The sequence below is a fragment of the Cebus imitator genome, unplaced genomic scaffold (genome assembly GCF_001604975.1).
Source record: "Cebus imitator isolate Cc_AM_T3 unplaced genomic scaffold, Cebus_imitator-1.0 Scaffold99, whole genome shotgun sequence".
In the NCBI taxonomy this organism is placed as follows: domain Eukaryota; kingdom Metazoa; phylum Chordata; class Mammalia; order Primates; family Cebidae; genus Cebus; species Cebus imitator.
The window spans coordinates 4,866,480-4,882,504 of record NW_016107414.1 but is presented as its reverse complement, the minus strand read 5'-3'; the positions used below and the strand labels follow the sequence as shown (position 1 = coordinate 4,882,504).

General features: G+C 39.4%; 1 protein-coding gene across 4 annotated transcripts in view; it reads right to left on the bottom strand.

Moving 5' to 3' along the window:
* The window catches only part of PTCD3 (pentatricopeptide repeat domain 3), a 30,874-nt gene that overhangs the window by 3,460 nt on the left and 11,389 nt on the right, over positions 1 to 16,025 (bottom strand). For all 4 annotated transcript variants that reach the window (XM_017536631.2, XM_017536632.2, XM_037741364.1 and 1 more), the window contains 14 exons: positions 14,741 to 14,864; positions 12,487 to 12,602; positions 10,907 to 10,968; positions 9,334 to 9,421; positions 8,918 to 8,978; positions 8,549 to 8,634; positions 7,158 to 7,302; positions 6,471 to 6,521; positions 4,149 to 4,238; positions 3,725 to 3,753; positions 2,442 to 2,548; positions 1,639 to 1,717; positions 1,456 to 1,546; positions 253 to 338 (listed from right to left, as the gene is read on the bottom strand). In XM_017536631.2, the coding sequence (XP_017392120.1) occupies positions 253 to 338; positions 1,456 to 1,546; positions 1,639 to 1,717; positions 2,442 to 2,548; positions 3,725 to 3,753; positions 4,149 to 4,238; positions 6,471 to 6,521; positions 7,158 to 7,302; positions 8,549 to 8,634; positions 8,918 to 8,978; positions 9,334 to 9,421; positions 10,907 to 10,968; positions 12,487 to 12,602; positions 14,741 to 14,864 (1,215 nt within the window). The remainder of the gene's footprint in view (positions 1 to 252; positions 339 to 1,455; positions 1,547 to 1,638; positions 1,718 to 2,441; positions 2,549 to 3,724; positions 3,754 to 4,148; positions 4,239 to 6,470; positions 6,522 to 7,157; positions 7,303 to 8,548; positions 8,635 to 8,917; positions 8,979 to 9,333; positions 9,422 to 10,906; positions 10,969 to 12,486; positions 12,603 to 14,740; positions 14,865 to 16,025) is intronic.

Genomic DNA, 16,025 nt, shown 5'->3' with positions numbered 1-16,025 from the left:
TCCTCTGTAGGTGGATATTTTTTAAAAAGCTGAAGACAGAACTTAATTTCACATTGCTTGCTTTGAACTACAGTAAAGAGGGTAACTTTAAGAACAGTATTCTGCTAAGGGCAAGATATGTTTAAATGTATCATCACTCAAATATGGGTTTGGGTGGCAGAACTCTCCAAACTGGCAGATGAAATCAGGGAAGCTAGTCTTTAAAAGACTTCATTATGGGAGGATATATTGGCTGGTGAGTTTCAGGCCTACCTCTGGTGGGTGCTTATCCCTTGCCATGAGTGTCAGGATCTCTTCTCTCAGGTCACTGCGCAAAGCGTGACCATATTCTTTACTATCTTGAAACAAGAAAGGAACAAGGAGTGATCATTGTTATGTAAAACCAACACTCTCGTTTACTGTCAACTTTTTTTTTTTGAAACGGAGTCTTGCACTGTCCCTCGGGCTAGAGTACAATGGTGCGATCTCAGCTCACTGCAACCTCTGCCTTCCAGGTTCACATGATTCTCCTGCCTCAGCCTCCTGAGTGACTGGGATTACAGGCACACACCACCACACTCAGCTAATTTTTTGTATTTTTAGTAGAAAATGGGGTTCCACCATGTTGGCCAAGCTGGTCTTGAACTCCTGAACTCGTGATCCACCCGCCTTGGTCTCCCAAAGTGTTGGGATTACTGGTGTGAGACACTGCACCTGGCCAAGTTGCTTTTATTCTAGGCTTATCCCAGGATTCCAGAAACCCAGCAGGATTCACAGTAGAATAAACGTAAAAGCCAATGCCTAGGCCTTGTTCCAGTGAAGTATTAATCACAGCATGTGCACTACATGAGAGCGGCCACCAGCTCCATGTGGTAAGATGCTGTTTTATATAGCACTTGGGAATTTTTGATGTACTTTTATTACTCATTAGAGCAGTCTTGTGAAGCAGGAGGGCAGGACTAGAGCCCCCTGACTTTATAATACAGTAGTCACCTAGTGGAAGACATAGAGTATCTATTTCATTTCGCAGACAATTTATACACATAAGACAGAGCAGCACACACACCCATGATGGTCATGGTTATTGGAAACATAATCATCAATGACTGTGGTTAGCAAAGTGATGCAACACTGGCACAGAGGAACTGCACAGACTTTTGGGTCAAAGACCTTTATTCGGATTTAGGGTCTGCCATGTCATTAGTACTTATTTCCTTTGGGTCATGTCACACAACCAGTGCACAAGACTCAGCTCATTCCTATGTCATGAAGGGACTGACTTAAGTCATTTTCAACACAGTTTTCTCCTGATAGCCAACATGCAACATGAGCATGTGACCTTGAAGTAGATCTCAACTAACACATTCAGTTCAGAATGGAAGTTTTCATCCCTAACGTTAATGTCAGCACATTCATTAATCAAAATAGAGGACACTGAGGTGAGAAGTGTCTGGACACATCAAAAGCGAAACTAACCTTTCCAAATTTGAGGAATCACTTCCAGCCGATTGGCTACATCCAGTGCTTGGAGAAGATCTATCAATGTTTGGGCGCGGGGAAAGAAGGCCTGATTAAGAGAAACACATTTTTAAAGAATTAACCTGCAGAAACCCACAAATTCATCTACAATGATAAATAACAAGTAATGAACCATCTTACTGAAGGTATCAGGTCCTCATACCACTTCAAGGTGACATCAATTTGTTCCATTAGACAAATCAAATTGAAGAACCTAGAACTGTGATGAAGAGCAAAATATGTTTAGTCTAAAATCCCTATGTCCAACAACAGGGGAAATAATGAGTAAAATTACAGCATATATTACAAAGAATTTCAAAATATTTACAATTTCAAGTTAATGAGCCAATACTTGGTTTAAGACCTGCCGGTATGTGCTCAACTTCCCAATTAAACACCTTCTTACCCTCAACTGGTCATTTCTAAATGCTTCCTCTGTATACTCTTAGGTCATGGTGAATAGATACAGAATTTCAAATTCATTTTTAAAACAGTCAATGTAAAATAAGGATGGAGATGCGCAGAAAACAATCCTCACACACCTATTAACAGGTTGCCTTCTTAAATTCATATTCTTATCTGCCTAAAAGCAAATCCATTTAGGGAGTATCTCTGGGTTCCTCTTGATCTTTGAATACAAAAGCAAGGAGGGGGTGAGAGGAAATTTTCAGGGTTCACCCTGCTGTAACAATTTGAAAACAGAAAAAGATATGTGGATTTTAAAGTGTTGCCAAAAAAAACAAAAAACCTCAAAGGACACAAACTAGACTTCCAAATTTGACAGTTTTACCACTGCTTTAATTCCTAAGAGCTCAATTAACCTGTCCTATTAAATCATTGGCATACTGCCTAAAACCAGAGGCGAGGTATGAAGGAACATCAATAGCCTCCCACTTGCAGAATCTAATAACTCATGCAAAAGGATACATTTCCAACACACTTACTAATAGAAATCACGCCAACGATCAGGTCCAATGAATTTCCGGTTGTCTCCGGTATTTAAAAGGCCATGTATTTGGTAGGCAAGTTCTAGATCTCTGAGAGATGAGCACTGAAAATTTGCAAGTAGTAAGTATCATTCTGATATCCTATCAGCCAGTGGTTTATTAAATGAAGAAAAACAGTAGAGCATCTTGTGAAAGTACATAATGTTGATTCAACATATTATTGGTTGATGGCAAATAAGTTATAAGAAATGGGGTGGGGCAGACAAATGCCAAGGTCTGTGAAATTTATTACAATATTATTTTGATTTAGCAATTATACCTTTAGAATTAATCCTGTAAAAACATCCAGTCAAGTGCACAAAAGACTCCTGCAGTACAGTCTGGACTGGTAAAAACCTCCATGAAAATAACTCCAGAGTCTACCCACAGAAAAGTTAAGTTATAGTTATTTCTTCCTATGAAATATCGATTGCTGTCAATAAATAAAACACTCTGAAAGTATGGCTGGATGTACATATGCTTGAGTAGCCAGAGTAAAAACCTTGGGAGGATCCACATGACCTATTAGGTGGGTGCAAAAGTAATTGCGGATTTTACCATTGACAGTAATGGCAAAAACTGCAATTACCTTTGCACCAACCTAATAGTAAAGCAATTAAATTACCCTTAGGGAACAGGGGTCATTCTAAAACTGACTGAAATTTTTCCTATGATAAGCATGATTAAATAAACCAGAATAAAAACCATTATCAATTTTAACTTACTAATAGGCAAATGTGAAATATTATGGAAGCTTATCTGTTCAGGAGTATGAAAAAATGTCAATGTCAACAGTAAACACAGGGTAGGGATACTACGTGGTTGAAAAGTAGAGATTTTAGGCCAGTGCGGTGGCTTACGCCTGCAATCCCAGCACTTTGGGAGGTGGTCAGGAGTTCAAGACCAGCCTGACCAACGTGATGAAACTCCATGTCTACCAAAAAAATACAAAAATTAGCCAGCTGTGGTGGCACACACCTGTAGTCCCAGCTACTCGGGAGGCTGAGGCAGAAGAATCGCTTGAACCCAGGAGACAGAGATTGCGGCGAGCCACTGCCCTCTAGCCTGGGTGACACAGCGAACCTCCATCTCAAAATATATAGAGAGATTTTAGAGAAAGAAGAAAACCAGAAGCAAAGACATGAACAGAAGTAAGAGAAAGTGAAAAGAACCAGGAGAACCCTCCAATTACAGATAAATTTAGGAAATGGATAGCGAATTAAGAAAGAAATGATACTTACTACTCTCATGGCTGAATGAAAAAACTTATCTGAAAATCAAAGTTCACAAGAGCTTTGGTTATGAAGGATAAAATATAGTTTCAAGTCAGTAACAGTAACAAAAATCCTGCCAACAAAACTGGTAACATATAAGATAAAGCTGAGAACATAAAATCTTAAGAGAGGCAGGAATGTGCCATTGACATTTTGGCTTTCTCAGAAAAAACACATTACAATATTATTTTGATTTAGCAATTATACCTTTAGAAATTAATCCCATAAAAAATATTACTAAGCTATATACACCTATTACTTACTCACATTTATTTAAAAATAAAATGGAAAAAAATACTACTAAGCTAAGGGATTACAAGGCCTCTAAATAGCACTCAGGGAAACCAGCCCTATCTTTAGAGGAGGAAACTAAAGTGATTTCTGTACATACCATCCTCCAGGTCCTTTGGAGAAAATTTCTTTCCCATTAATTCATTCATTATATCATAGATGATGAAAGATGATCCCTTTGAAGTGTTTCCTGCAGAAGAAGAAAATAAATGTGTTTAATCCCCTTCCTTTACCACCAGCAAACTCAGAGTACCTAGTACAAAGGGACACATTTCTCCTTCCTCCACCTCCAGCCTAAGTCCTGGCATAGAGCTGGGGGGAGGCCAATGCTTGCTAAAGGAACCACTGCATGCTGCAGAGAGCAGTTCTTTGTAAAATCTGGAATAATCACAGGTCTCTGTCCACGTGCTCTACTGAGACTTTCCCCTTCCTTTAGTCTCTTCACATGAAGCTTGACCTACTGGAGTGGGAGGCACACAGTAACACACACTCCCTCTCCAAACCAGCATACTTACAAAAACAAACAAAGTTTTGTTTTGTTTTTGAGACAGAGTCTTGTACTGTCACCCGGGCTGGAGTGCAATGGCACAATCTTGGCTTACTGCAACCTCCGCCTTCTGGGTTCAAGTGATTCTCCTGCTTTAGTCGCCCGAACAGCTTGGACTACAGGCGCCTACCACCATGCCTGGCTAATTTTTTGTAATTTTAGTAGAGACGGGGTTTCTCCATGTTGGTTGGGCTGATCTTGAACTCCTAACCTTGTGATCCACCCGCCTTGGCCTCCCAAGGTGCTGGGACTATAGGTGTGAGCCACCACGCCCGGCCAAAAATGTTTTCTTCTAGTAATCATTTGTGTTCCTTTTAAATATAATGAGAATGTGGTCAAGAAAAAGTAAACTAGAATTAATGGATAGGGCAGTCCTTAAAAATAACATGAACTGAGCACTAACAGATCAGAAAATCATCTACAATATTCCCAAATGCTTCTCTACACTCCTTTCCCTACCCGTTCTGTACGTAAGTGGTAGTAGAGTTGTAACGACAGTATAGAGAAGAGTTTCACAATTTCCTCAAGCATGTTTCCCTTTGCTAACATTCTTAATTTTATTAGTTATATAATATTCTCTTTTTAATGTATTGTTTGTGATTTTAGGCTCTCTCCTTTGGGTAAATTCCTAGAAATATTATTATTGAGACAGGGTCTCGCTCTGTCACCTAGGCTGAAGTGCAGTGAGGCAAACACAGCTCACTGCAGTTTCAACCTCCTGGCCACAAGCAATCCTCCTGCCTCACCCTCCTGAAGAGCTGGTACTACAAGTGTGCACCACCATGCCCAGCTAATTTTTTTCAAGTTTAGTAGACATGGGGGTTTCTTTATGTTATCCAGGCTGGTTTCAAACTCCTGGACTCAAGCAATCATCCTGTCTCGGCTTCCCAAATTGCTGGGATTACAGGTGTAAGCCAAAATTATTATTGCAAACAGCCCATTTATATATCTACGACAAACCAACACAGCTTCCCCAGAAGCCCTTTCCCCCAGCAAGCCCTTTCCCCTTTCTAAGTACATCTGACTTTGATTAGCAATTAAACCCATAATGACAGTTATAGAGCAAAGGAATATCTCCCCAAGGTTGAGTAAAATTTTGGGGGACACAATTATGGAAACTGTTTATCTGTTTCCAAGGTACAGTCAATTAACTGGTTCCTTTTCCTAAAGATAAAACTTGCCTCTATAGATGAGGATATGGATTTTACAAAATTAGTCCTCCAAACAGAGAGAATCAAGTTTCCTTCTGTAATTTTTATAGTCTATCACAAGAAAGAATGACTAGAACCGTCAATTCTGAACCCAAGGGTTATTTCTTAGGCTGAGAATAAATGGAGAAGAACCAAAAGATTCTGAGTGCCTAGCATGTGCTTTCCAAGCATAGTAGCGGACACGGTGTGGAATTCATTTAACTAGCACACCCTGATGCTATTCCTCAGGTAGGTATCCAGCAGCTTTGACATAACTGGTAAATAAATGGTAGAGCTGAGATCTCAGCTCAGGTGTGCCTCTCTCCAAAGTCCATCGACAGGGCAGAGCTCCAACTCAAACTTACTGACCTAAAAGTTGACAACGAATGAACCCTAGAGGTCCTCCCAAAAGGCTTCACAATTTCACCTTTCCTCTGGAACAGCAACGTCCACGAACTTTCAGCAAAGATAGAAATGCTCTGAACCTGCACTAAATGTGGTAGCCACTAGATACATGGCTACCGAACACTAATGTGACAACATAATTTATTAGGCTGTAGAGGTTAATTTACAAATTCTCTTTTCTTAATTCATATGCAGAGAAGAAAACCTGCAACAATCACATCGATTTAAAATAACTGGTCAATTTTCTATATAAATTAACACAATCTAGGGCCATACATACCAGGGTGGTAAAACAGCTGAATAATATGGTGATATGTCGCAAGCGAGGGTTCTCAAATTACCAGGTGGATAGAAAAAATAAAGAATGAGATAAAAACAAGCAATCCAACATAGAGCTTACTGAGACAAACTGAATTAAAAACATGTCAATTTTAACATTTAAGCAAAAGATACATTTCTATTCCTTTGAACAAATGTATTTTCCAACTCATTAATGTAAAGGTGAAAAACTATCATAAAGACTATATCACTTTTGAAAGTCCAAATACTTATCAGTCACATTCTTCACTGAGAACAATAAAATATATTAAGGTGAATTGATTCCTAATGCAACTTTCAATAAAGTAGTTAATGAAAAGTATACAATGTACTAGTACACACTTAGGTTTAAATATCTAATTACGCTAGAAAAATGTCATGAATTTAAAACCAGCTAACTCAAAGCAATCAATTCTCCTCAGATTCAGCAGATCCATAAACAAAGTGCCTAAAATACTAATGAACGCTAAGATGATAAAGGCCCTTCCACCACAATAAGTACATGTAATTAAATGTGCCAAATGTGGAAATAAAATTTCCATCATATTATGTAAGCAGAAGAATTTACAGATCTTCTTTGCTTATGTGGCCCTGAAACCTCTGGCTGGCACAGTCTCTGTCTTCAGAGGACTCAAGGACACATCCTCACCTATTCCAATGGTTTTCATTTCACGTAAAGTCTGCAAGGCTGGTACTCTTGCAGTTCCATAAAATCTTCTGAGACATTTCAGAATGGTATTGAAAGTTTGTAGATTTGGTTTCACCTTCTGTGCAACCATGTGTCTTAGTAGCTCCTAGTTGAATAAAAAACAACTATGTTTTATGTTTGGGTGATTTGTCCAATAACCTATATTTCATACAAAATAAAGAATTTAGCTTTCTTGCTATGTTTAAAGCAGGTTAGCAACTCCATCCCTATTTTAAGAACAGTCTGTTAATCAGCAGGTTCCATGATTCTGCCTTTCAAAGAAGCCCGCTAATTCAAACATCCATCCCACTTGATTAAGGTGGTTATCTGTTTTCAGTCTTCTACCTATGAGAGTTTTCCAAGGAAAGACTCGAAAATAATAGACCCATATGACATAAAAAACTGTTTCTATTCCTTTTGAGATGGAGTTTCCTTCTTATTGCCCAGGCTGGAGTATAGTGGTACAATCTTGGCTCACTGCAACCTCTGCCTCCCAGGTTCAAGTGATTCTCCTGCCTCAGCCTCCCAAGTAGCTGGGATTACAGGAGTGTACCACAATGCCTGGCTAACCTTTGTATTTTTAGTAGAGACAGGGTTTCACCATGTTAGTAAAGCTGGTCACGAACTCCTGATCTCAGGTAATCCACCAGCTTCGGCCTCCCAAAGTGCTGGGATTACAGGCATGACCCACCACGCCTGGCCATTTCTATTGTTAAGTTACTAGATGAGAATCAATTCAGTGATTTCAACTTTTTCAACTTACATGTGATAGGAATTTGACAACAAATATGCATTTACGCATTCCTTTGTAAGAGAAAAACTATTACGAAAAATAAATGAATTCTTAAAGTGGTTAGAATTCTAGCTGTATACTCTAGGCCAAGTAATTTTTTCTTCTCATGTGCCAGACACAGCTGAGTTACAGGGCTTCGGGAAGGATGGTGAACAGGTAACTGCTACACAGTGACTGTCATACACATGCTCATAAATGCTGTCTCCAGCCCATGTTATTTCTTTTTCTTTTTTGAGACAAAGTCTTGCTCTGTTGCCCAGGCTGGGGTGCAGTGTATCTTGGCTCATGGCAACCTCTGCCTCCCAGATTCAACCGATTCTCTTGCCTCAGCTTCCCAAGTAGCTGGGATTATAGGCGCATGCCACCATGCCCGGCTAATTTTTTGTAGAGATAGGGTTTTACCATGTTGGCCTCAAACTCCTGGCCTCAGGTGATATGCCCGCTTCTGTCTCCCAAAGTGCTGGTATTATAGACTTGAGCCATCACGCCTTACCAGCCCATGTATTTCTGGTAGAGTGTTTAAGCCCTATTAAAAAATAAACTGAGGATTCCTCCTTACCAGGGTATTATGCCATTTTTCATCAAATTTCCCATTTATCACCAATACAGTTGCTTCAATCACTGCATTAAATGTGTATACATCAGCTGTAAAAGAATAAAATGATAAAATTTAGGGCTAAAGATTAATCCCTAAATGGCTGAGTTTAAGGCAAAGTGGTCATTCCTATGTGTCCCTTGGCTAATCACATGTCCACAAAACTGGAAAACCACTCTCCTCTCTGGATCTCCACTCTTGCTTTAATCACCTATGCCACAGGAAAAGACAAAGTGTAGGCCAATGACTGAGGTAAGATCCAAAGCCTTCACACAGACAATTAAGAGAAAGAATGAAATGGAGAAAGGGTTGGAGGGGAGTTCTCAAACTCACCACGGAGTCTGTTGTTTAGTAACTCAGTGTACAAGTTTAATGCCTGCTCATAAGCCCGGTGCTGGAAAAGGAAAAGGAAAAATTAAGCATCATCAAATTCACTTACTTCAGATGTCCTTGCACATTTCTGTCCTAGAGTTTGGTAATAGAGTTGTAAACACAATAGATCAGGCTCCTGTTCTCATGAAATTCATACTCTATGTTAGTGGTTTTCTACCCATTGGCAATGCCTGAACATATTTTTATTTGTAAAAACTAAAGGTGGGGGAGAAGTGTGGGTAGAAGCCAGGGAGCTACTAATATTCTACAGGACAGCCCCAACAACAAATTATCTGACCCAAAATGTTAGTGGTTCTGAGACTGAAACACCCTAATGGGTGGAAATTCAAGATAAAAATAAATAAAAACAAATGTACCTTCACCATTCCTCGGATCATTGTGCAATATGAATGTGCATTTTTCTCTGGCATTAGAAAAAAGATTCTCTCAGCGTTGTTTTCTGCTCTAGGCACAAGAGAGTAAATGTGAATCAGGGCAACAGGATACCAATGAGAGCTACCACAATTTACTGACAGTTTATCATGTTCTGAGCAACATGCCAAGTACTTTACATACATCATCTCAATTCTTATGGGGAGTTATGTTTATCATCATTTTGAAAATGAGGAAAATCAAGGCTTAAAAACCTTAATGTGTTGTCAGGGCTTTACAGATTAAGTGGTAGAATTAAAATTGAAAATGAAATGTTTATAAGCAAGTATATAAATATCCACAGTATTAAAAACAAGCAGCAACTAACTATATGACAAAGTCCCTACTAAAGTTTCCCCACCATTCTTCAGTCTTCAGATACTACTCCCCAGAGGCAACCACTGACAATGGTTTCTTTTGGATCCTTCCTGTCATATTCTACCTTCATCTCTTCTCACATTTCATAAATAAATAAATGGTACCCTGTTATACAAACTATCCTGTACCTTGATTTGCCTCTTAACTATTTGTGGAAATCAGACAGAATCAAGATTTGAGCCAAGATCCTACTCCTAAGTCTATGCTCACAACCACTATGCAAAAGTATTAACCTCTACCCCAAGAATTGTTTTTTTTTTTTTTTTTTTTTTTTAGACAAAGTCTTGCTCTGTCACCCAGGCTGGAGCACGGTGGTGCAATTTTGGCTCACTGCAACCTCCGCCTCCCGGGTTTAAGTGATTCTCCTGCCTCCACCTCTCAAGTAGCTGGGATTACAGGCATGTGCCATCACATCTGGCTAATATTTTTAGTAGAGACGGTGTTTCACTATGTTGGCCAGGCTGGTCTAGAACTCCTGATCTCAACTGATCCACCTGCCTCAGCCTCCCATGGTGCCAGGATTACAGGTATGAGGCACTGCGCCTGGCCTAGCCCAATGAATTTAATCTTTCATTCTATTAAATTTATCACTTCAATAACAGTTTTAGATAATCATGGTAGCTTCCCTCTCCAAACATCCACATGAAATATCTTCCTTTTAGACACCCAGTTAACTTAAATTCTCCAATGTAATCAGGTTATATCACCTTTAATTAGGTTATATCACCTTTCATTCAAGCTGCTATATATTTCTACATGTTGGTCAGTAGTCTTAATTTAGCAGTACATTCTACTGTCTGTGTATTGTTTGTAAACAAAAATATTAAATCTTTCAGAATTAGAGGTATATATTCCAAGGTAGCACTATTAATGAAACTACATGAAAGTCACGCTGAGTTAAATAGATGAGGAAAAAAACAAGAGCCAACCTCCCAACAGATTCTTATGTTGCTGAATGGAGATAAAGACCTTACTGAAAAAAGGCCTAAATGTACATAAATACAAAGAGTGAAATTTATATTGCACAATAAAAATCAATTATTTTAGAACATCACAAGATAACATCTTCAAGGGGTGATGGGGCACATTCCATGTGCCATAAGAAACTGTAATTCAAGTTTCTAATTATGTGTGACATACCGCCATGTAACTCCAAACTGATGACCACCTTTCCTCCTAGATTTCTCATTATTTTCCTCTTCCTGAAATAAATAATCATCAGAGAAATAAAAGTTAAGGCAATGGAATGTATTTCCCAGACTACTCAAAATCAGAAAGGCAAAGGGAACTAGAAAAAAAAAAAAGGAAACACAGATCTAGCAGAAGGCAAAGAAGAAGCCCAGTAATGCTTACGCCTATGCCGTTATTCTTAAGTGCAATTCAGTGAATCCACAGATGAAAAGCCAAATTGACCTTTAAAGCAACAAGTGACAGCCTAAAGACATGATGAGGCAAGTTCCCTATACAGCTTGGTCCTCAGAAAGAAAGAGGAAAACCAAACAAGACAGCCTATTTCCTCAGAGACTACATCTGGCTTGATCCATGCAGATAAACTGTCAGGGTGAAAGCAAGATAAGCAACATACAGTTAACGTCTAACACTCACCCAAGCAACCTAAGGCTTTTTAAAAGACTAAATCTCATCCTTTATTTATAAACCAAGGTCTGGGATGAGGCTGACGTAGAGTGATATGGGCTTGATTGGCATTGCAGGGGTCAGTGCTGGCTCTGTAGCCTGCTTGCCTGAAGAGCTGACGCTGGAGAGGCAGAGACCAACCAGAACGGTCTTCAGGAAGTGATGCTTTGGAAAGCAAGGTGTAACTGCAACCTACTGCCTATGCACTTAAAAAAATGTAAGGTTCTTTACATGAATAATCACATTTGGCCAGGTGCAGTGGCCAGTAATCCCAAAACTTTGGGAGGCTGAAGGATCACTGGAGCCCCAGAGTTCAAGACCATCCTGGGCAATACAGCAAGATCCTATGTCTACCCCCCAACTCCACCCAAAAAAAAACTGGCCAGGCGTGGCAGCCCACACTTGTGGTCCCAGCTACTTGGGAGAATGAGGAAGGAGGAACACTTGAGCCCAGGAGTTAAAGGCTGCAGTAAGCTGCGATAGCATCACTGCACTGCACCCTGGGTGACAGACTGAGACATCATCTCTGAAGGGGGAAAAAAAATCCACATTTAGTCGGTCAAAGAGCAAAGATAGAAACAAAGAAAAACACCAATTATTCCATCATGATTTTTTTCTTATGCATTTGTAAAAACATTTTTACAAAAATGGAATATACACTGCTGATAACCTGTTTTCCACTTATCAGATGAATCTTTCCATACCCAAACACATCTACTCTAATGTGCTCAACGGCCACACAACTTTTTGAGGAGGCCCAGCCATGGAGTCTTTTTCCCTGGCCAGAATACATCACGTTATTACTCTAAATGACACAGGCCATCCCAAACGTTTCCGATCAAAGCTTTGCCTTAATATGAAGCAGGCGAGGACAACATATTGTTAAGAAGTAAACTAGGACAGAACTGTTTAAAATCTCTCTTCCTCCTGCACCACTTTTTATCAAGGCTATCATACCACGCATCTCAGTACAAATCTCTTACTACTACCCTGACACATGGCACAAGAACCCATCTTATTTTTAAAAGCAATTTCCTCAAAAAGAAGCTTAAGAGAAAAAAAAAATCAAGGCCAACAGTTATTACCAATTCTTCTGACTGTTCAGTTTGTTGAAAATGATAATCAGTTGTGGGCTCCTGGTCACCATAGTAACACAATAAATCCAAGAGACTATTTGTTGTTTCAAGAGACACAGTGGTTCCTGTGGGTGAGAGAGAGAAACGGAAAGAAACCCTGAAACACTGAAGAACGAAGCCTGTTACATTAAAATGCCTCATTTTTTTCTATTAGCTATGGTCTTGGCTACATAATGTTGTCCACTACTTTATGCACTCAACATCAACTTAAAACACCTGGAGTGATGCAGACAGGGACATATCCCCTATTAACCACATAATGTGACAGAAAGGATTAAAACACAAGTTGAAGTTTGAGCCTGTGCTCACTTATTTTGTGTACTCACTACAGTCAAACTACATCATGGTTTTAATTATCATCTCCAAACTCAACACTCTGCAAACTAGCCCCACTTAGTTCCCCCAGCCCAGGTCCATTTGAACAAATGCAAGTAGAATTATTCCATTCGGATCCAGATACTCATTAAAAACTTGCCTGGAAACACAACTGTCTAACTATAGAAGTCTTTTAAAAATTGTTCAAAACATTATGCCCTCATCTTAACACTCATCAAAAAGGGTAAAAGGGGAACAAGAGGAAGAGAAGTATGAAATATAATGGGCTATTTTAAAAGAAAAACAGCCCATTTTGCCCAAAAATGCATCTCTTGTTTTTGATTTTGTTTTGAGACAGAGTCTCATTCTGTCGCCCAGGCTGGAGTACAAGCACATGATCATAGCTTACTACCACACTGAACTCCTGGACTCAAGTGATCCTCCCACCTTAGCCTCCACAGCGGCTGCAACTACAGGTATGTGCCACTAGCCTGGCTAATTTTTAAATTTGTTGTTGAGATGAGTTCTCACTATGTTGCCCTGCTTGGTCTTGAACTCCTGGGCTCAAACAATCCTCCTGTTTTGGCCTCCCAAAGTCTAGGATGACAGGTGTGCGCCACCATGCTCAGCCAGTAAATGCATCTTTCTAAACAAAATATACTGATAAATTTAAAATGCCTATCAGAAAATTTAAAAGCCCAGAATAGAAAGCAGGGCAGGTAAAGAAGGTACACGCTGTGGAGAAGCAACTGGTTCATACCATCTCAGAACTATGAGACCCTGGAAAAAATATCTAATAGTCTCCTTCATAAGATTACTGACACACACCAATAAATAACGTATTACAGAATTAAGTATGTGAGATGGCTAGATTAGGGGCCTGACAATGAAATTTTCTAGTATCCTTTCCCTGGCGTGTTAGCTCACTTTGTTACTGAGCTATGGGTCTGACACGTGTCTTTACTGAAGGACGATACACACCTACCCAAGAGAGGGGGTAAAACTAGAAAAAGATAAGCCTTAGCACTAAGAACTTTAATGCAGACTCACACCAGATGTCGATCATATTAACAAGCAGAGGGAAGCGCCTCACTAAATTATAATCTAATGCCATGACTCAGCTATACATCTGATGCTGTACTAAGCTACACACCAAAATTCTCAAACATAGCTTTCTGCTAATGTTTTTTGTGTTCAAATGTATGATTCAGTTCAGTTTCCATGTTAATCCTAAATCACCAAACAGAACTCTAGATTCTAACTACTGAATGCCAGCTGCTTCTGATAATGCTATATGCACATTTTCATGGTGACTGATCAGCTGTGCTATCTATATGTGTACTCCTGGAAGTTTACATTCAGCTCCAAACCAGAACCACACAATTTTAGAGCTAGAAGCTCTGAGAAGTAACTTTTTGAATGCTATGAAAAATTAGTGACACAGCACCAGCATCAAAGCCCCTGATCCCAGTTCAATGTGCTTTCTTTTTTACATATTTCTTTCTTGTGTATTGTGGCCCAGCCTTCCAAACATTCTTAAATAGTACAGAAACTCTGGGACCACTGTGTACCTACCTAACACTAAAAACAGAAGCTAAGGTAGAAGAGTGATGCAATTTCTCTACCAGTGCTACAATAAACCAAGAAAGCTGCAATTCTATCTCACCTATAATTCTTTGTTTTGTTTTTTTTGTCTCCTCACCTATAATTCTTAAATAACACAAAGCTAAAAGTAAAATACTTAAACTATTAAAAATCTAAAGCATGTGGCCATCAAAGCAGAGTAAGTATAGTAGGACCTGTAACTTTTACTTAAAATATCTGAATCATATAACGGGCCCACTTCAAAGCCCATTTGCTTAGAGGGGCTTTAATTGAACTCAGTCACCTGCTTGCAAAAGCTGATCAAACATATCCACAGAGGCTTTGATTTTTCTGAGCTTGATTCGTTCCTTCAGGGCAGCTTCACTTACGTCTTCAATCTGAGGCTCAAAGTACTCAGGCATTAAACACTAGGAAAACAAGATTACTAAAGTTACTACAAACAGGTAAAGGTGAAGAAAGGATAACCGAGGACAAAATTTTATCACCAACACACCAAAGTAAAACTTCACTGTTCCAATTCATGTTTCCTGAACCAGATACTATTTATCATTTTAATATGATTGTCTTCATAGGGAACTGAACTACACCTTTCATCTCTAATGCTGTATATCCTCTGAACATTTAATAAATTACCTCATTCACTAATTTATTCAAATACTTTCTGAATGCCTACTACTTGACCTCCGACATTAAGTTCAGCACTGGGGATACAAAGACGAAAGGCATTCTCTACCTTCAGGGTGCTCACAATCTAATGGATAAAGCAGATAACCAACAAATGATTATTCTACTACTACCACTGTCTTAATTCAGAATTTTATTATTTTGACCTACACAATTGCACTGGCTTCCTCATCAATCTACAAGCTCTACTATGAAAATGAGAAGTGTGTGCTTCCCTGTGAACTTTGGGAAGCAGGGAGATGTAGAGGGACGGGAGTAGTTTAGATATATGACGAGTCTGAGGTAAGTGAGTACTTCCGCCAACAAACTCAGGAGGACAGAGGTGCATCTGTTTTGCTCACCACTGTACTGACAAGTACTAAGCACAATATCTACCACAATACATAAATCCTCATTCCATGACTACAGAACAAAGAGGGAGCTAGAAATACAATGTGGAGTTCAAAGTACAGGGATCTAGGCTAGATATAGAAGAATGTCAAATGGATTATAAGGGTTATTGAAACAGAAAAGCGTACACAATAAAAAAAATGAGCATAAAAATCTAAGAAAGATACCCATGCTAAGGAAATGGATCAATGTTGGACATGATCCATTACAGGCTCATGCCTGTAATCCTAGTACTTTGGGAGGCTGAGGCAATTGGATCACTTACGTCAGGAGTTTGAAACCAGCCTGGCCAACATTGTGAAACTCCATCTCTACTAAAAATGCAAAAATCAGCTGGGTGCGTTGGTGGGTGCCTATAATCCCAGCTACTTAGGAGGCTAACACAGATGAATGGCTTGAACCTGGGAAGCGGAGGTTGCAGTAAGCTGAGACTGCACCACCGCACTTTAGCCTGGGTGACACAGTGAGACCCGATCTCAAAAAAGAAAAAAAAA